The sequence below is a fragment of the Pseudophryne corroboree genome, chromosome 3, assembly GCF_028390025.1.
Source record: "Pseudophryne corroboree isolate aPseCor3 chromosome 3, aPseCor3.hap2, whole genome shotgun sequence".
NCBI lineage: Eukaryota > Metazoa > Chordata > Amphibia > Anura > Myobatrachidae > Pseudophryne > Pseudophryne corroboree.
The window spans coordinates 370,932,022-370,952,448 of NC_086446.1; the positions used below are offsets into that span (position 1 = coordinate 370,932,022).

At 45.7% G+C, this 20,427-nt stretch overlaps 1 protein-coding gene across 3 annotated transcripts in view; it reads left to right on the forward strand.

Moving 5' to 3' along the window:
• Positions 1–18,988, forward strand: part of ITGA3 (integrin subunit alpha 3) — a 149,867-nt gene extending 130,879 nt beyond the window's left edge. For 2 of the 3 annotated variants that reach the window (XM_063959890.1, XM_063959892.1), the window contains exons 24-25: positions 7,134–7,259; positions 17,845–18,988. In XM_063959890.1, coding sequence (XP_063815960.1) covers positions 7,134–7,259; positions 17,845–18,000 — 282 coding nt within the window. In that variant the 3' untranslated portion in view covers positions 18,001–18,988. Of the gene's footprint in view, positions 1–7,133; positions 7,260–9,463; positions 9,615–17,844 lie in introns of all 3 variants that reach the window. The other variant, XM_063959891.1, reaches the window with a different exon arrangement.
• Positions 18,989–20,427: the final 1,439 nt, after the last annotated feature.

The window sequence follows — 20,427 nt, forward strand, 5'->3', positions numbered from 1 at the left end:
GCCAAGATAACTACTAAGTATCAGACTTCATATGTAATTCAGATGCTGTTTTAAGTTATAAAGTATATATAAAATAAGAATTTACTCACCGGTAATTCTATTTCTCGTAGTCCGTAGTGGATGCTGGGAACTCCGTAAGGACCATGGGGAATAGCGAGCTCCGAAGGAGGCTGGGCACTCTAGAAAGATCTTAGGACTACCTGGTGTGCACTGGCTCCTCCCACTATGACCCTCCTCCAAGCCTCAGTTAGGTACTGTGCCCGGACGAGCGTACACAATAAGGAAGGATTTTGAATCCCGGGTAAGACTCATACCAGCCACACCAATCACACCGTATAACTCGTGATATGAAACACAGTTAACAGTATGAAACAATAGAGCCTCTCAACAGATGGCTCAACAATAACCCGATTTAGTTAACAATAACTATGTACAAGTATTGCAGATAAACTGCACTTGGGATGGGCGCCCAGCATCCACTACGGACTACGAGAAATAGAATTACCGGTGAGTAAATTCTTATTTTCTCTGACGTCCTAGTGGATGCTGGGAACTCCGTAAGGACCATGGGGATTATACCAAAGCTCCCAAACGGGCGGGAGAGTGCGGATGACTCTGCAGCACCGAATGAGAGAACTCCAGGTCCTCCTCAGCCAGGGTATCAAATTTATAGAATTTTGCAAAGGTGTTTGCCCCTGACCAAGTAGCAGCTCGGCAAAGTTGTAAAGCCGAGACCCCTCGGGCAGCCGCCCAAGATGAGCCCACCTTCCTTGTGGAATGGGCATTGACAGATTTTGGCTGTGGCAGGCCTGCCACAGTATGTGCAAGCTGAATTGTACTACAAATCCAACGAGCAATAGTCTGCTTAGAAGCAGGAGCACCCAGCTTGTTGGGTGCATACAGGATAAACAGCGAGTCAGATTTTCTGACTCCAGCCGTCCTGGAAACATATATTTTCAGGGCCCTGACAACGTCTAGCAACTTGGAGTCCTCCAAATCCTTAGTAGCCGCAGGCACCACAATAGGCTGGTTCAGGTGAAACGCTGACACCACCTTAGGGAGAAACTGGGGACGAGTCCTCAATTCTGCCCTATCCATATGGAAAATCAGATAAGGGCTTTTACATGTTAAAGCCGCCAACTCTGACACTCGCCTGGCTGAAGCCAAGGCCAATAACATGACCACTTTCCACGTGAGATATTTCAGATCCACGGTTTTTAGTGGCTCAAACCAATGTGATTTTAAGAAACTCAACATCACGTTGAGATCCCAAGGTGCCACAGGAGGCACAAATGGGGGCTGAATATGCAGCACTCCTTTCACAAATGTCTGAACTTCAGGTACTGAAGCTAGTTCTTTTTGAAAGAAAATCGACAGAGCCGAGATCTGTACCTTAATGGAGCCCAGTTTTAGGCCCATATTCACTCCTGCTTGCAGGAAATGCAGAAATCGACCTAGTTGAAATTCCTCTGTTGGGGCCTTTTTGGCCTCGCACCATGCAACATATTTCCGCCATATGCGGTGATAATGCTTTGCCGTAACATCTTTCCTGGCTTTAATAAGCGTAGGAATGACTTCCTCCGGAATGCCCTTTTCCTTCAGGATCCGGCGTTCAACCGCCATGCCGTCAAACGCAGCCGCGGTAAGTCTTGGAACAGACAGGGGCCCTGCTGCAGCAGGTCCTGTCTGAGCGGCAGAGACCACGGGTCCTCTGAGATCATCTCTTGAAGTTCCGGGTACCACGCTCTTCTCGGCCAATCCGGAACCACGAGAATTGTGTTTACTCCTCGCTTTCTTATTATTCTCAATACCTTTGGTATGAGAGGTAGAGGAGGGAACACATAAACCGACTGGTACACCCACGGTGTCACTAGAGCGTCCACAGCTATCGCCTGAGGGTCCCTTGACCTGGCGCAATACTTCTCTAGTTTTTTGTTTAGGCGGGACGCCATCATGTCCACCTGTGGACGACTCCATTGATTTACAATCATTTGGAAGACTTCTGGATGAAGTCCCCACTCTCCCGGGTGGAGGTCGTGCCTGCTGAGAGTCTGCTTCCCAGTTGTCCACTCCCGGGATGAACACTGCTGACAGTGCTAGTACATGATTCTCCGCCCATCGGAGAATTTTTGTGGCTTCTGCCATCGCCGTCCTACTTCTTGTGCCGCCCTGTCGATTCACATGGGCGACTGCCGTGATGTTGTCTGACTGGATCAGCACCGGCTGGTGTAGGAGCAGGGATTTTGCTTGACTTAGGGCATTGTAAATGGCCCTTAGTTCCAGAATATTTATGTGAAGGGCAGTCTCCTGACTTGACCATAGTCCTTGGAAATTTCTTCCCTTTGTGACTGCCCCCCAGCCTCGTAGGCTGGCATCCGTGGTCACCAGGACCCAGTCCTGTATGCCGAATCTGCGGCCCTCCAGAAGATGAGCACTGTGCAGCCACCACAGAAGAGACACCCTGGTTCGTGGAGACAGGGTTATTAAACGATGCATCTGAAGATGCGATCCGGACCACTTGTCCAACAGGTCCCACTGAAATATTCTGTGATGCCCCGATACCTGTTTTGGTTTTAGGAGGTCTCTGACTAGAGAAGACAACTCCCTGGCTTTCTCCTCCGGGAGAAACACTTTTTTCTGGGCTGTGTCCAGAATCATTCCCAGGAACATTAGACGTGTCGTGGGGACCAGCTGTGACTTTGGGATATTCAGAATCCAACCGTGCTGGCTCAGCACTTCCTGAGATAGTGCTACTCCCACTAACAACTGTTCCTTGGATCGTGCCTTTATTAGGAGATCGTCCAAGTATGGGATAATTAAAACTCCCTTTTTTCGAAGGAGTATCATCATTTCCGCCATAACCTTGGTAAATACCCTCGGTGCCGTGGAGAGTCCAAACGGCAGCGTCTGGAATTGGTAATGGCAATCCTGTACCACAAATCTGAGGTACTCCTGGTGAGAATTGTAAATGGGGACATGCAGGTAAGCATCCTTGATGTCCAGGGATACCATGTAATCCCCCTCGTCCAGGCTTGCAATAACCGCCCTGAGCGATTCCATCTTGAACTTGAATTTTTTTATGTATGTGTTCAAGGATTTCAAATTTAAAATGGGTCTCACCGAACCGTCCGGTTTCGGCACCACAAATAGTGTGGAATAGTAACCCCGGCCTTGTTGAAGTAGGGGTACCTTGATTATCACCTGCTGGGAATACAGCTTGTGAATCGCTGCTAGCACCGCCTCCCTGTCTGAGGGAGCAATCGGCAAGGAGGATTTTAGGAAACGGCGGGGTGGAGTCGCCTCGAATTCCAGCCTGTATCCCTGAGATACTATTTGAAGGATCCAGGGATCCACCTGTGAGCGAGCCCACTGATCGCTGAAATTCCTGAGGCGGGCCCCCACCGTACCTGGCTCCGCCTGTGAAGCCCCACCGTCATGCGGCGGACTTGGAAGAGGAAGCGGGGGAGGACTTTTGTTCCTGGGAACCTGCTGTTTGCTGCAGCCTTTTTCCTCTGCCTCTTGACAGAAAAGACCCTCCTTTTCCCCGCTTGTTTTTCTGGGACCGAAAGGACTGAACCTGATAAAATGGCGCCTTCTTAGGCTGTGAGGGGACATGGGGTAAAAATGCTGACTTCCCAGACGTTGCTGTGGAAACTAGGTCGGAGAGACCATCCCCAAATAATTCCTCCCCCTTATAAGGCAAAACTTCCATGTGCCTTTTGGAATCTGCATCTCCAGTCCACTGGCGAGTCCATAAGCATCTCCTAGCAGAGATGGATAATGCACTTACTTTAGATGCCAGCCGGCAGATTTCCCTCTGTGCATCTCTCATGTATAAGACTGAGTCTTTGATATGGTCAATTGTTAGCAGGATCGTGTCTCTGTCTAACGTGTCAATATTTTCTGACAGTTTATCTGACCACGCAGCGGCAGCACTGCACATCCATGCTGACGCAATAGCTGGTCTGAGTATAATGCCTGAGTGTGTATATACAGACTTCAGGATCGCCTCCTGCTTTCTATCAGCAGATTCCTTAAGGGCGGCCGTATCCTGGGACGGTAGTGCCACCTTTTTAGACAAACGTGTGAGCGCTTTATCCACCCTCGGGGGTGTTTCCCAACGTAACCTATCCTCTGGCGGCAAAGGGAACGCCATTAGTAGCTTCTTAGGAATTACCAATTTCTTATCAGGGGAAGCCCACGCTTCTTCACACACTTCATTTAATTCATCTGACGGGGGAAAAACTACAGGTAGTTTTTTCTCCCCAAACATAATACCCTTTTTTGTGGTACCTGGATGTAAATCAGAAATATTTAACACCTCTTTCATTGCCTCAATCATGCAGTGAATGGCCTTAACGGGCATTAAATTTGACTCATCGTCGTCGACACTGGTGTCAGTATCCGTGTCGACATCTACTTGTGCCACCTGAGATAGCGGGCGTTTCAGAGCCCCTGATGACTTTTGAGACACCTGGACAGGCACGAGCTGAAGACTCGGCTGTCCCACAGTCGGCATGTCGTCAAATTTTTTATGTAAAGAGTCTATACGTGCACTCATTTCCTGCCATAATACCATCCACTCAGGTGTCTGACCCCCAGGGGGTGACATCCCTGCTAAAGGCATCTGCTCCCCCTCCACATCATTATCCTCCTCAAACATGTCGACACAGCCGTACCGACACACTCCACACACACAGGGAATGCTCAAACAGAGGACAGGACCCACAAAAGCCCTTTGGGGGGACAGAGTAAGAGTATGCCAGCACACACCAGAGCGCTATATATATATACAGGGACTAACTGAGTTATGTCCCTAATAGCTGCTTTTCAATATAATATACTGTATACAGTGCCAATTTTAATGCCCCCCCTCTCTTTTCCCTCTTACTGTACTGTAGAATTGCAGGGAAGAGCCAGGGAGCTTCCATCCAGCCGAGCTGTGAGGGAAAAATGGCGCCAGTGTGCTGAGGAGATAGGCTCCGCCCCTTTTTCGCGGCGTATTCTCCCGCTTTTTATGGGATTCTGGCAGGGGTATTTACCTCATATATAGCCCCAGGGGCTATATATTGAGGTATTTTAGCCAGCCAAGGTGTTTTTATTGCTGCCACAGGGCGCCCCCCCCCCCAGCGCCCTGCACCCTCAGTGACCGGAGTGTGAAGTGTGTATGAGGAGCAATGGCGCACAGCTGCAGTGCTGTGCGCTACCTTGGTGAAGACAGGATGTCTTCATGCCGCCGATTTTCCGGACCATCTTCTTGCTTCTGGCTCTGTAAGGGGGACGGCGGCGCGGCTCCGGGACCGAACATCAAGGCTGGGCCTGCGGTCGATCCCTCTGGAGCTAATGGTGTCCAGTAGCCTAAGAAGCCCAATCCGGCTGCAAGCAGGCGAGTTCGCTTCTTCTCCCCTTAGTCCCTCGCTGCAGTGAGCCTGTTTCCAGCAGGTCTCACTGAAAATAACAAATTCTAAGACTATAACTTTCTAAGAGCTCAGGAGAGCCCCTAGTGTGCATCCAACCTCGGCCGGGCACGAAATCTAACTGAGGCTTGGAGGAGGGTCATAGTGGGAGGAGCCAGTGCACACCAGGTAGTCTAAGATCTTTCTAGAGTGCCCAGCCTCCTTCGGAGCTCGCTATTCCCCATGGTCCTTACGGAGTTCCCAGCATCCACTAGGACGTCAGAGAAAGATAAATCATGATTGTCGCATAACTAAAGATTCAATATGTTAAACAAATTAGATCAAATGGTTAAAAGTAGTATAAATGTTAAAAAGCTGGACTGTTGTTATTAGAACTGGTATACTGGAATGTTTAAACAACATAAAGTTCAGAGAATAATGACCCAAATGTAGCCTTAAAAAAGTGCTAAAGTTGAGACTGATAAAGAGTGATAAAGTAGCAGCCAATCTGCTCCTGGCTGCCATGTTACAGGATTTGTTTGAAAAATGACAGTTAGGAGCTGATTTGTTGGTACTTTATCACTCTCCACTTTATCACGTTACAAGGCTTAATACATTTGGGCCAATGTGAGTAGCGGATGCCGCTGTCTGTATTCTAACCACCGGCATCCCGTCCATCGGCAAATCATACTGGTCCCGTGAGCAGCAAGCTCCCTTACTGTTATGAATGGAGCTGTCCAAGGTAATGAGCCTGATTCAGAGGTGCAAGCAGATGCAGCTGTGTCTTTTGCATCAGTGTACTGTGACGCTATTCCGTCCATCGGTGGCAACATCGAAGCTTACACCTGCTATAGCAGGAGCAATTTCTCTGTCTGAAAATGGCGTACAGTGTCAGCGCTACTACATCTTTAGACGCAGCTGCTGTCAGCGACACCCTCACGACATGAACTGGGGTTCACGCATGTGCCTGAAGCTTCCTGTCTGGCAGAGGAAGCGGAACAGGGGCAGAGGGATCCATAGGAAGAAGCGGGGCTCTTGGAACAAAGGTTCCTCATGTCAGTATTTTCGGAGCTTGATGAATTTAGATGCTCATACTATTGTATGGGGACGATGGCCAGAGCAGGACTCAAATATAAGCAGGAGATATCTGTGATAATCTCCTGCGTTACCATTATAATAAATGGCCCTGATACCTTAATTTCTACAAAAGTAGTTGAAAATGTTAATTTTCCCCCACTTTCATGGAAATTAAGGGATAAGTATAATTCTGTGAGTCAAATACATAATATAATTTTAATTCTTATGATTTAATGCCAGTTATGTTGCCAACTGGTGACTGGTCAGCATCATACTGTCATGGTGGTGGGCCTATTTTTATGTGGAGGCCTAGAGCCCCATTGTTACTCTAGCCCGCCCTTTACAGCTAACAAATATCCTTCTTAAAAACATAAAAAACATAACACTCTGCCCTCCAGCGTTTACAGACTTAAACCTATATGTAAGCAGGTTACACCTCATCCTTTATGCTGATTCCCGGTGCTCCTGTTTTACCATGAGATTGCATTACACCACAGGGGTTTGGTATCTGCATATGGCTACACATGAAGACCGGAATCTGCAAGCAAAGTAAAGCTCGTTTCAGTACATTTTATGATTTAAGCAGAATTTTACAAAAAATACTAATTTTCATTTTTGTTCTTATCTTTCTCTCTCTCTCTCCCACCTCCCTGTGTTTAGTTTTCAGTCTCTATAGACTCCGAGTTGGTGGAGCTTCCTCCGGCTGAACTCCCTCTTTGGGTGATCATTGTTTCTGTAGGATCTGGAGTCCTGCTTTTGGGTATAATCATTCTCTTCCTGTGGAAGGTAAGGGATGTAATAATCAGCTGGGCCATCTACTGGGTTTGTGCTCACGTATACCACTGACTGACCATCTCTCCTAGGCTCTCTCACTAATTCCATTACAGAAATGTAGATTTGAAAAACGAATTATCTTCTAAAATTAGATGAATTAGCTATTGATGAAGTTGATCCCACACTGATGAAAAGATGGATACAGTATGTGCATTAGACAGTATAACCAGCTTCATATATGGTTGCACTATGTGATATTAGGTAATGAAACTGCTGCAGTAGCGTGATAGTCTGCAGGGGCTGGCTGCTGTCGCTGGCTATATGGTGACTCGGTATTAATAAGATTTAGGTGATGTATTACCTTGTATTAGTGATCAAGAAAAAGCTTTTTTTTAAAGTAATGATATTCTCCCTATAATTTATTTAAGTGTTACTTATCCAATTTCTTTTCTTACAGTTTGAACATATTTCTTTTTATTCCTGCTTGACCTCTTATACCTTGCTTGCTTATATGTTCATAGAAGAAGAGAGAAAAAGGAGAATAGTTTTGGAAGACCTTATAGGAGGTATTTATTATTTCTTAATCAAATATTCAAATATGATTGAAGCAGTAAGGTAAAATATTAAAAGATAGTAATGTGAGAGGTAAAGATAGGTGTGCATATGTATGGGTCCCATAACACTGTAACTAAGGGCCTAAATAAGAGGTGCATGCAGATCATGCACGACTGTGATTTCTCACGGATTCTCAAGTGCGAAAATATGCAAATGGGAGTTTAAGCATTCCCCTTACTTCAAACCCTGCGACGCCCACTTTGCATATCTGAGCAATACTCAAGTGCGTTGGTGGATCCGATCTCTCCACCATCAATGCACCAGTGGTCGCAACATCGATTCCTCTAGCTGCCCCTGCCTGGCGCAGAATCTCCCTTGTACCTTTCTTAAGATGTGGCCACTATGGCTGTGGTACTACAGAAGAGATTGCAGCCACATGACTGATACACGCCCATGACTCCTCCCCTTTTATTGTGATGACTTTAGGCCAAATCTCAGTTTCCACCCTGAATTGACCATGGAGCGCAGAACCCGTCTCTAGTCATAGCAAATGCGTACACCATTGCATACTTTGGTTCGTGTGCGCAGTAAGGGTTTACTATACTTGCTCAACTGCGCAAACATCATTACTGTATGCACTGCTGAATGAGGCCCTAAGGGGTCCATTTACTAAGCCTTGAAGGGGATAAAGTGGATGGAGATAAAGTACCAACCAACCAGCTCCTGTCATTTTTCATACACAGCCTGTAACATGGCAGTTAGGAGCTGATTGGCTGGTACTTTATCTCTCTCCACTTTATCTCCTTCCAAGGCTTCGTAAATAGGCCCTTATGTCTCTATAATCCAAAGACTTTCACTACAATTGCAACCTATATCTGTACTAATTATTAAGGAAAATAGACAGTGAACTATACCTAAGGTTACATTTGCAATTCAATATTTAAAGTGACATTATACCACTACACTTAAATTGATATAGATATAAGAAATTATTTGAGGAATAAACAATATGTAAGTGCTGTCTGCGATCATTTGTTTCATTATGTTTAGATCAAACCTATCTTTACCTCTTCCACACACAATCCATTATTATTTCGCTTTATTGCTTCTATCATATTTGATTATTTTATTTGAAAATAATAAAAGTTATATTTTTGAAACCTATCAATAGGGGTAAGCTATTCCCCCAAATTGAAAGCACAAATGTGTATGAACAAAAATGTCTCCTGTGCACTGAAGAAACTACTCCCCTTTTTCTCTCTTCTCTTATGTCAATAATATGGAGTGATCAGCAGCATCCCTCTACACATAATAGGATTATCATCTCTGAATCTGAAATAAAGTCAGAACAATATTAAGGAACCCTAACTAGCACCAATAGTCAAAAATATACAAGTGAACTGGATGAGCTTTGGTGCGGGAATTTCAGACTCTTCTGGGATCTTTGTTGCTTATACAGTATTTTGATCTGATTATTTTTTGCACCACTGAGCTCACACACTCACACTTGTGATCTTTTCATGGTGTTTTTCACCTTGGCAACTGTTGGTTACTGATCTCACTCTTACACCACTCTGCTTCTTAATAACTTCTGACATAGCCCTATTCTCTCTAATTGATTGATTTTGCGGTCGGCCCCTCACCACTCTCCTGCCTTGTAGTGTGGATTCTTCCGGAGGGCAAACATCCGTGCCAAGTATGAGGTCAGAGGTCAGAAGGCTGAGATGAAGGTGCAACCATCAGAAACTGAGAGATTAACACAGGAATTCTGAGTACAACCTCTGACCACTGTCCCCCAACCCCGCCAGTCGGGTAACCAAATTCTAGCCCAGCTTTTGCAGACCTCTCCCTCATCCTCCTCCTCCTCCTATTTGTGTACAGATTTTTTTGTCGTCTTGATACATTCAGTAAAATCTTCTCTTGCAAAGTCTATATACAATTCTGTCTTCACTATTCTCATTTTTTGTTTTATCTTTTAGACATTTTTCTCTTTTAGTGAGATAATTTTACCAATGTCCTTTGATTGTCCTATCCATTCATTACTTCCCTCCTACATATAACCTTGTGACCATACCATATCAATTCTCCTGAATAATCTACATAATTCTCTGCTTTGTATTCCCCATCCATCTCACCAACCTTACCCCTTTCTCTGCATTCTAATTTCCACTGCTTTTCCTCTTATTGATATCTTACTTTACTTTCCCAACAATGTCTAAAAGTGCAAACTCTCTCCTCTTCCCTCCCACCTCTATAATCGCAAATTCTCTCCTCTTCCTCCCATCTCTATAATCGCAAACTCTCTCCTCTTCCTCCCATCTCTATAACTGCAAACTCTCTCCTCTTCCCTCCCACCTCTATAATCGCAAACTCTCTCCTCTTCCTCCCATCTCTATAATCGCAAACTCTCTCCTCTTCCTCCCATCTCTATAACTGCAAACTCTCTCCTCTTCCCTCCCACCTCTATAATCACAAACTCTCTCCTCTTCCTCCCATCTCTATAACTGCAAACTCTCTCCTCTTCCCTCACAACTCTATAATCGCAAACTCTCTCCTCTTCCTCCCATCTCTATAACTGCAAACTCTCTCTTCTTCCTCCCATCTCTATAACTGCAAACTCTATCCTCTTCCTCCAACCTCTATAATCGCAAACTCTCTCCTCTTCCCTCCCACCTCTATAATCACAAACTCTCTCCTCTTCCTCCCATCTCTATAACTGCAAACTCTCTCCTCTTCCCTCACACCTCTATAATCGCAACCTCTCTCCTCTTCCCTCCTACCTCTATAATCACAAACTCTCTCCTCTTCCTCCCATCTCTATAACTGCAAACTCTCTCCTCTTCCCTCACACCTCTATAATCGCAAACTCTCTCCTCTTCCCTCTCATCTTTATAACTGCAACCTCTCTCCTCTTCCCTCTCATCTTTATAACTGCAAACTCTCTCCTCTTCCCTCCCATCTTTATAACTGCAACCTCTCTCCTCTTCCCTCTCATCTTTATAACTGCAAACTCTCTCCTCTTACCTCTCATCTCTGTAACTGCCAACTCCCTCCTCTTTCCTCTTCCCTCCCACCTCTATAATCGCAAACTCTCTCCTCTCCCTCCCATCTTTATAACTGTAAACTCTCTCCTCTTCCCTCCCACCTCTATAATTGCAAACTCTCTCCTCTTCCTCCCATCTCTATAATCGCAAACTCTCTCCTCTTCCCTCCCACCTCTATAACTGCAAACTCTCTCCTCTTCCCTCACACCTCTATAATCGCAAACTCTCTCCTCTTCCTCCCATCTCTATAACTGCAAACTCTCTCCTCTTCCCTCCCACCTCTATAATCGCAAACTCTCTCCTCTTCCTCCCATCTCTATAACTGCAAACTCTCTCCTCTTCCCTCACACCTCTATAATCGCAAACTCTCTCCTCTTCCCTCCTACCTCTATAATCACAAACTCTCTCCTCTTCCCTCTCATCTTTATAACTGCAACCTCTCTCCTCTTCCCTCTTATCTTTATAACTGCAAACTCTCTCCTCTTACCTCTCATCTCTGTAACTGCCAACTCCCTCCTCTTTCCTCTTCCCTCCCACCTCTATAATCGCAAACTCTCTCCTCTTCCCTCCCATCTTTATAACTGTAAACTCTCTCCTCTTCCATCCCACCTCTATAATCGCAAACTCTCTCCTCTTCCCTCTCATCTTTATAACTGCAAACTCTCTCCTCTTCCTCCCATCTCTATAACTGCAAACTCTCTCCTCTTCCCTCCCATCTTTATAACTGCAACCTCTCTCCTCTTCCATCTCATCTCTATAACTGCAAACTCTCTCCTCTTCCCTCCCATCTTTATAACTGTAAACTCTCTCCTCTTCCATCCCACCTCTATAATCGCAAACTCTCTCCTCTTCCCTCTCATCTTTATAACTGCAACCTCTCTCCTCTTCCCTCCCACCTCTTTAATCACAAACTCTCTCCTCTTCCCTCTCATCTTTATAACTGCAACCTCTCTCCTCTTCCCTCTCATCTCTGTAACTGCAAACTCTCTCCTCTTCCCTCTCATCTCTGTAAATGCAAACTCCCTCCTCTTCCATCTCATCTCTGTAACTGCAAACTCTCTCCTCTTCCCTCTCATCTCTGTAACTGCAAACTCCCTCCTCTTCCCTCCCACCTCTATAATCGCAAACTCTCTCCTCTTCCCTCCCACCTCTATAATCACAAACTCTCTCCTCTTCCCTCTCATCTTTATAACTGCAAACTCTCTCCTCTTCCCTCCCACCTCTATAATCACAAACTCTCTCCTCTTCCCTCCCACCTCTATAATCGCAACCTCTCTCCTCTTCCCTCCTACCTCTATAATCACAAACTCTCTCCTCTTCCTCCCATCTCTATAACTGCAAACTCTCTCCTCTTCCCTCACACCTCTATAATCGCAAACTCTCTCCTCTTCCCTCTCATCTTTATAACTGCAACCTCTCTCCTCTTCCCTCTCATCTTTATAACTGCAAACTCTCTCCTCTTCCCTCCCACCTCTATAATCACAAACTCTCTCCTCTTCCCTCCCACCTCTATAATCGCAACCTCTCTCCTCTTCCCTCCTACCTCTATAATCGCAAACTCTCTCCTCTTCCTCCCATCTCTATAACTGCAAACTCTCTCCTCTTCCCCCACACCTCTATAATCGCAAACTCTCTCCTCTTCCCTCCTACCTCTATAATCACAAACTCTCTCCTCTTCCCTCCCACCTCTATAATCGCAAACTCTCTCCTCTTCCCTCCCATCTTTATAACTGTAAACTCTCTCCTCTTCCCTCCCACCTCTATAATTGCAAACTCTCTCCTCTTCCATCTCATCTCTATAACTGCAAACTCTCTCCTCTTCCCTCCCATCTTTATAACTGTAAACTCTCTCCTCTTCCATCCCACCTCTATAATCGCAAACTCTCTCCTCTTCCCTCTCATCTTTATAACTGCAAACTCTCTCCTCTTCCTCCCATCCCTATAACTGCAAACTCTCTCCTCTTCCCTCCCATCTTTATAACTGTAAACTCTCTCCTCTTCCATCCCACCTCTATAATCGCAAACTCTCTCCTCTTCCCTCCCATCTCTATAACTGCAACCTCTCTCCTCTTCCATCTCATCTCTGTAACTGCAAACTCCCTCCTCTTCCCTCTCATCTCTGTAACTGCAAACTCTCTCCTCTTCCCTCTCATCTCTGTAACTGCAAACTCCCTCCTCTTCCCTCCCACCTCTATAATCGCAAACTCTCTCCTCTTCCCTCTCATCTTTATAACTGCAAACTCTCTCCTCTTCCCTCCCACCTCTATAATCGCAAACTCTCTCCTCTTCCCTCTCATCTTTATAACTGCAAACTCTCTCCTCTTCCCTCCCATCTCTATAATCACAAACTCTCTCCTCTTCCCTCTCATCTCTATAATCACAAACTCTCTCCTCTTCCCTCCCACCTCTATAATCACAAACTCTCTCCTCTTCCCTCCCACCTCTATAATCACAAACTCTCTCCTCTTCCCTCTCATCTCTATAACTGCAAACTCCGTACTCTTCCATCACATCTCTATAACCTCAAACTCTCTCCTCTTCCCACCCATCTCTATAACTGCAAACTCTCTCCTCTTCCCTCCCACCTCTATAATCACAAACTCTCTCCTCTTCCCTCTCATCTCTATAACTGCAAACTCTCTCCTCTTCCCTCTCATCTCTGTAACTGCAAACTCCCTCCTCTTCCCTCACACCTCTATAATCGCAAACTCTCTCCTCTTCCCTCTCATCTTTATAACTGCAAACTCCCTCCTCTTCCCTCACACCTCTATAATCTCAAACTCTCTCCTCTTCCCTCTCATCTTTATAACTGCAAACTCCCTCCCCTTCCCTCACAATTCTATAATCACAAACTCTCTCCTCTTCCCTCTCATCTTTATAACTGCAAACTCTCTCCTCTTCCCTCCCACCTCTATAATCACAAACTCTCTCCTCTTCCCTCTCATCTTTATAACTGCAACCTCTCTCCTCTTCCCTCTCATCTCTGTAACTGCAAACTCTCTCCTCTTCCCTCTCATCTCTGTAACTGCAAACTCTCTCCTCTTATCTCCCATCTCTGTAACTGCAAACTCTCTCCTCTTCCCTCTAATCTCTGTAACTGCAAACTCTCTCCTCTTCCCTCCCATCTCTATAACTGTAAACTCTTTCCTCTTCCCTCCCATCTCTATAACTGTAAACTCTTTCCTCTTCCCTCCCATGCCTATAACTACAAACTCTCTCCTCTTCCCTCCCATCTCTATAACTGCAAACTCTCTCCTCTTCCCTCCCATGCCTATAATTGTAAGCTCTTTCCTCTACCCTCCCATCCCTATAACTACAAACTCTCTCATTTTCTTTCCCATCTCTATAACTGCAAATTCTCTCCTCTTCCCTGCCATCCCTCTAACTACAAACTCTCTCCTCTTCCTTCCCATCTCTATAACTACAAACTCTCTCCTCTTCCCTCCCAACTTTATGACTGCAAACTCCCCTTTTTTGCCCTTCCATCTCTATGGGGTATATGCAATAGCGGGCGAATTGGCAAAAAAGGCGAATTCCGGGCCGTTTTCGCCTCCAAAAATCAATTCGCCTATGCAGTGCAGTCATTTTTCGCAAAAAAACGGCCCGTCAAAATTCGCGTTTTCTCAATTCGCCTTTTTCCGAATTCGCCTTTTCTGCAATGGTACAGATGCTGCAATTCGCCTCCAGCATATTCAATTCAAGTTTGGAAATTCGCCTGCAGTGCTTTTAGACAGCAAATTCGCGATTTTCACTCCGCCACACTTTGGAGGGTGAAAACAAATTAAAAAATTTTAAACATGTTTTTTTTTTTTTTTTAGGAATAGCAGATCTATTTATATTAGAAGGGATTAGGTACTTTTTTTTTTTGGGGGGGAGGCACAAATATTATTTATATATTTTTTAAAATAATATATTTTTTTTTTTTTATTTTTTTTTATTGCTGGAACGTAAAATCAGAAAAAAAAATGGCGTGGGGTCCCCCCTCCAAAGCATAACCAGCCTCGGGCTCATTGAGCTGGTCCTGGTTCTAAAAATGCGGGGAAAAAATTGACAGGGGATCCCCCGTATTTTTAAAACCAGCACCGGGCTCTGCGCCTGATGCTGGTGCCAAAAATACGGGGGACAAAACGAGTAGGGGTCCCCCGTATTTTTAACACCAGCATCGGGCTCCACTAGCTGGACAGATAATGCCACAGCCGGGGGTCACTTTTATGCCGTGCCCTGCGGCCGTGGCATCAAATATCCAACTAGTCACCCCTGGCCGGGGTACCCTGGGGGAGTGGGGACCCCTTCAATCAAGGGGTCCCCCCCCCAGCCACCCAAGGGCCAGGGGTGAAGCCCGAGGCTGTCCCCCCCCATCCAATGGGCTGCGGATGGGGGGGCTGATAGCCTTTTTTGTGTTCAAAAAAAAAGATATTGTTTTTTCCATTAGTACTACAAGTCCCAGCAAGCCTCCCCTGCAAGCTGGTACTTGGAGAACCACAAGTACCAGCATGCGGGAGAAAAACGGGCCCGCTGGTACCTGTAGTTCTAATGGAAAAAAAATACCCAAATAAAAACAGGACACAGACACCGTCGACAGTAAAACTTTATTACACACTGCCGACACACACATACTTACCTATGTTCACACGCCGACATCGGTCCTCTTCTCCCTGTAGAATCCACGGATACCTGAAAAGCAAAGTTCAATATACTCACCTTAACCAGGGTCCAGAGATAAATCCACGTACTTGGCAAAAAAATAAAACGCATTTACCCGCACCAAAAACGGACTGAAAGGGGTCCCATGCTGACACATGGGACACCTTTCCACGAATAAGACCTGTCAGTGAAAGCTGTCACTGACAGGTCTCTAAGCCAATCAGGAAGCGCAACTTCGTTGCTCTCACCTGATTGGCTGATCGCTGTGACAGCGCATCGCACAGCTCCCTCCATTATATTCAATGGTGGGAACTTAGCGGCTAGCGGTGAGGTCACCCGCCGGTCAGCGGCTGACCGGCGGGTGACCCCACCGCTAGCCGCTAAGTTCCCACCATTGAAAGTAATGGAGCGGCTTTGCGAGGCGCTGTCAGAGTACAGACGGCGTCCAGCCAATCAGGTGAGCGCCACGGCAGTAGCGCTTCCTGATTGGCTGAAGGGACATCAGTGACAGGAGTCACGTGATGTCCCGGCATTCGGGGAAAGGATTCTAATGTGAAAACATTGGACCCCTTTCATTAGTCCGGTGGAGCGGGTGTTCGGTTTGTTTTTTTACAAAGTACGTGGATTTACCTCTGGACCTCTGGACGCTGGAAGGTGAGTATAATTTTTTGACAGGTACCCTCGGATCGTCGGAGATCGTTGCAGTCGGCGTGTCAACACAGGTAAGTATGTGTGTGTCGGTGTATGAAATAAAGTTTTACTATCAAGGTGTGTGTGTCCTGTTTTTATTTGGGTATTTTTTCCCCAGTAGTACTACAGGTACCAGCGGGCCCGTTTTTCTCCCGCATGCTGGTACTTGTGGTTCTCCAAGTACCAGCTTGCGGGGGAGGCTTGCTGGGACTTGTAGTACTAATGGAAAAAACAATATCTTTTTTTTTATCACAAAGGCTATCAGCCCCCCCATCCGCAGCCCATTGGATGGGGGGGGACAGCCTCGGGCTTCACCCCTGGCCCTTGGGTGGCTGGGGGGGGGGGACCCCTTGATTGAAGGGGTCCCCACTCCCCCAGGGTACCCCGGCCAGGGGTGACTAGTTGGATATTTGATGCCACGGCCGCAGGGCACGGCATAAAAGTGACCCCCGGCTGTGGCATTATCTGTCCAGCTAGTGGAGCCCGATGCTGGTGTTAAAAATACGGGGGACCCCTACTCGTTTTGTCCCCCGTATTTTTGGCACCAGCATCAGGCGCAGAGCCCGGTGCTGGTTTTAAAAATACGGGGGATCCCTGCCCGATTTTTCCCCTGCATTTTTAGAACCAGGACCAGCTCGATGAGCCCGAGGCTGGTTATGCTTTGGAGGGGGGACCCCACGCCATTTTTTTTTCGGGTTTTTCCCCGTTTTTTCCCGTTTTTAAAAATCGCGGCAAAATCCGCCAAATCGGCCGATTTTCGCCCGCGACTCTGGCGAATCCGTTTTTCATTGCATATGGTGAATTCCGGAAGCCACCTTCCGGAATTCACCTGGCGAATTTGGTCGAATTGAAAAAACGGCGATAATTGCCGCGATTTCGCCCGCTATTGCATATACCCCTATAACTGCAAACTCTCTCCTCTTCCCACCCATCTCTATAACTGCAAACTCCGTACTCTTCCATCCCATCTCTATAACCTCAAACTCTCTCCTCTTCCCACCCATCTCTGTAACTGCAAACTATCTCCTCTTCCCTCTCATCTATATAACTGCAAACTCCGTACTCTTCCATCACATCTCTATAACCTCAAACTCTCTCCTCTTCCCACCCATCTCTATAACTGCAAACTATCTCCTCTTCCCTCCCATCTATATAACTGCAAACTCCGTACTCTTCCCTTCCATCCCTATAACTACAGACTCTTTCCTCTTCCGTCCCATCTTTATGACTGCAAACTCCCCCCTCTTACCTCTCTCCTCTTCCCTCCAATCTCTATAACTGCAAACTATCTCCTCTTCCCTCCCATCTCTATAACTCATCACAATATTCTTTGCAACATACTCTTCCTTCTCTTTCTGTCGTCTTTTTCACATAATCTCTCTTACCTTTTCTGTACATCTCAATATATCTGTATGCGTCCTGCTAACATTTTATCTCCATTGCAACCCACCAATCTATCCAACTGCAAATGTCTCAACCTTCTCTAATTTTCTTTGATTGTTACTATTCTTTTTACTCTCCCTTCCTTACATTATATATCTAATACTGTAACTGTCTTCTGCACTGTCCTTTTTTGTCCATCACAACGTTCTCTAATTGCAACATCCCTCTCGTCCTTTCCTCTCCCTTCCCTACGTGTCTCTTTCCAACCCACATTTCTGCAGGTTGGATTTTTCCATCGTGTAAAACATTACAGTCTGGGACAGACTCACTATGCTGTCTGCGTTCGACAACAAGAAAGACAGAAGCTATGCAGCAGGCTACCCAATAGCCCAAGGCACTGGGTCACCACCTGGAAAGAAACGGCTAGATACTACTGAGTACAAATAAGCACCAGGAGCTGGACTATATCTCCTTCTGTGATATTGGTCACTCAATAAAACTGAAACTTGGGGAAAGGGGGAGGGGAGGGTAAGTATAATATTATTATGACATGTTGGAATAGATAACATTATTCTGACATGCTGGAATAGACCAAATTATCTTGTGACACTGGAAAAGGGCTGCTCAGTTTACTCTTGTCACACTTGAACGGGAAAGGCATATATAAATTGTACAGCACCACTGGGCTGGGAGGCGGGAGATTATCATGTGACACTGGAATAAAGGGGTAGATTATCATGTGACACTGGAATGAAAGGATATATTATGAAATGGGGAGGGTCAGATTCTTTTGTTGCAATGGAATGGGGAGGGATAAATTATCCTGTGAAATATAGGTGATGTTTCTTACACTAATTGGGGTATAAAATATTTTGACTAAAAAAATGAATTTCACAACCTGGAATAAGATATTACTGTGTTACACTGAGGAACCATCACCTTTGGACAATGGAAAATAAACCACTTCGGAGGAGTTATATTTTCCTGTCTATCAGGGAGAGAACTAATTTTTCTTTAGCACTGGAGGACATATTTCCATGTAACACTGGAGAAAAATGAAGAAGATAAACTTTATTATGACACTGGATGAACTGGTTTTCCTACTGACATATACTTGCGTGTCAATTCACATATATTGCACATACTATACCATTCACCGTAAATTAATAAACATATTTTAAAATATACCATATTTATAATGTATAAATATGATAAAATGTATGTACCATATTTACGTCACACCATTTTAATAAAAAATAAGTCATTGCTCAACTCAAATAGAAAAACACGAACATACTCCTAACCCAACAGTCTAGTATATATGGTATATAGGATACACTCCCACTCTGCCCAATATGTTCATTTTGCCCAAAAGTGTTTGAAAGAAAATTCAATCATGTAATAAAAACTGTATGTGTAAACTTTCTCTGTGGTTTCTTTGTCATTAGTACGTAAATCTTGGATTCAACCAGTTAGGGCTTATACCCAATGATTTTACCAAGTCATAAAACAATTAAAAAAAGGTCTTGTTTTAAATAAATTGCCTGCAAAACTACCATACCCATTGGCCTTTTTTTCGGGTTCACTACGATAAGCCGGCGGTCGGGCTCCCGGCGACCAGCATACCGGCGCCGGGAGCCCGACCGCCGGCTTACCGACAGTGTGGCGAGCGCAAATGAGCCCCTTGCAGGCTCGCTGCGCTCGCCACGCTACGGACACGGTGGCGCGCCAAACTATTTTATTCTCCCTCTGGGGGGGTCGTGGACCCCCACGAGGGAGAATAAGTGTCGGTATGCCGGCTGTCGGGATCCCGGCGCCAATATACTGTGCGCCGGGATCCCGTCAGTCGGCATACAGAAGACCACCCCTTTTTTTCTTCTGAATTAGACATATTCACATACATCTATTCTCAAATTGCACCAAATATCTCAATTTTACACTTCACAGACTTTGCTGTTTATCTGCTTTAAAACATGAATTCTAAGTACCTGCTGCCTGGTATAAGCGAACTGAGAGCCTGATTCTGATTTGTACGTGATGCCGATGTTATCCTCAGAAACCCTTACTGTGAACTGTGGGCCTGGGGGTCATTCTGAGTTGATCGCTCGCTGCCATTTTTCGTAGCGCAGTGAACAGGTTAATACTGTGCATGCACCGCAATGCGCAGGCGCGTCATACGGGTACAAAGCAGATCGTTGCTGGGCGATGGATTTAACGAAGAATCCATTCGCACAGCCGATCGCAAGGAGATTGACAGGAAGAGGGCATTTGTGGGTGGCAACTGACCGTTTTCTCGGAGTGTTTGGAAAAATGCAGGCATGTCCAGGCGTTTGCAGGGCGGGTGACTGATGTCAATTCCGGGACCAAAAAGACTGAAGTGATCGCAAGGGCTGAGTAAGTCCAGAGCTACTCAGAAACTGCAAAAAACGTTTTCATCCCACTCGGCTGCACACGCGTTCGCACACTTGCAAAGTGAAAATACACTCCTCTGTGGGCGGCAACTATGCGTTTGCACGGCTGAAAAACGTAGCTAGCGAGCGATCAACTCGGAATGACCCCCCTAATTCAGACCGCATCAGCAAAAATGTTCTCTAATGGGAAAAACCATGAGGGGAATTCATATCTGATCGCAGCAGCAAATTTGCAAAACCATGTGCACTGCAGGGGGGGCAGATATAACATTTGCAGAGAGCGTTAGATTTGGGTGGGGTATTTTGTTTCTGTGCAGGGTAAATACTGGATGCTTTATTTTTACACTGCAAATTAGATTTCAGTTTGAATACACCCCACCAAAATCTAACTCTCTCTGCACATGTTCTATCTGCCCCCCCTGCAGTGCACATGGTTTTGCCCAAATGCTAACA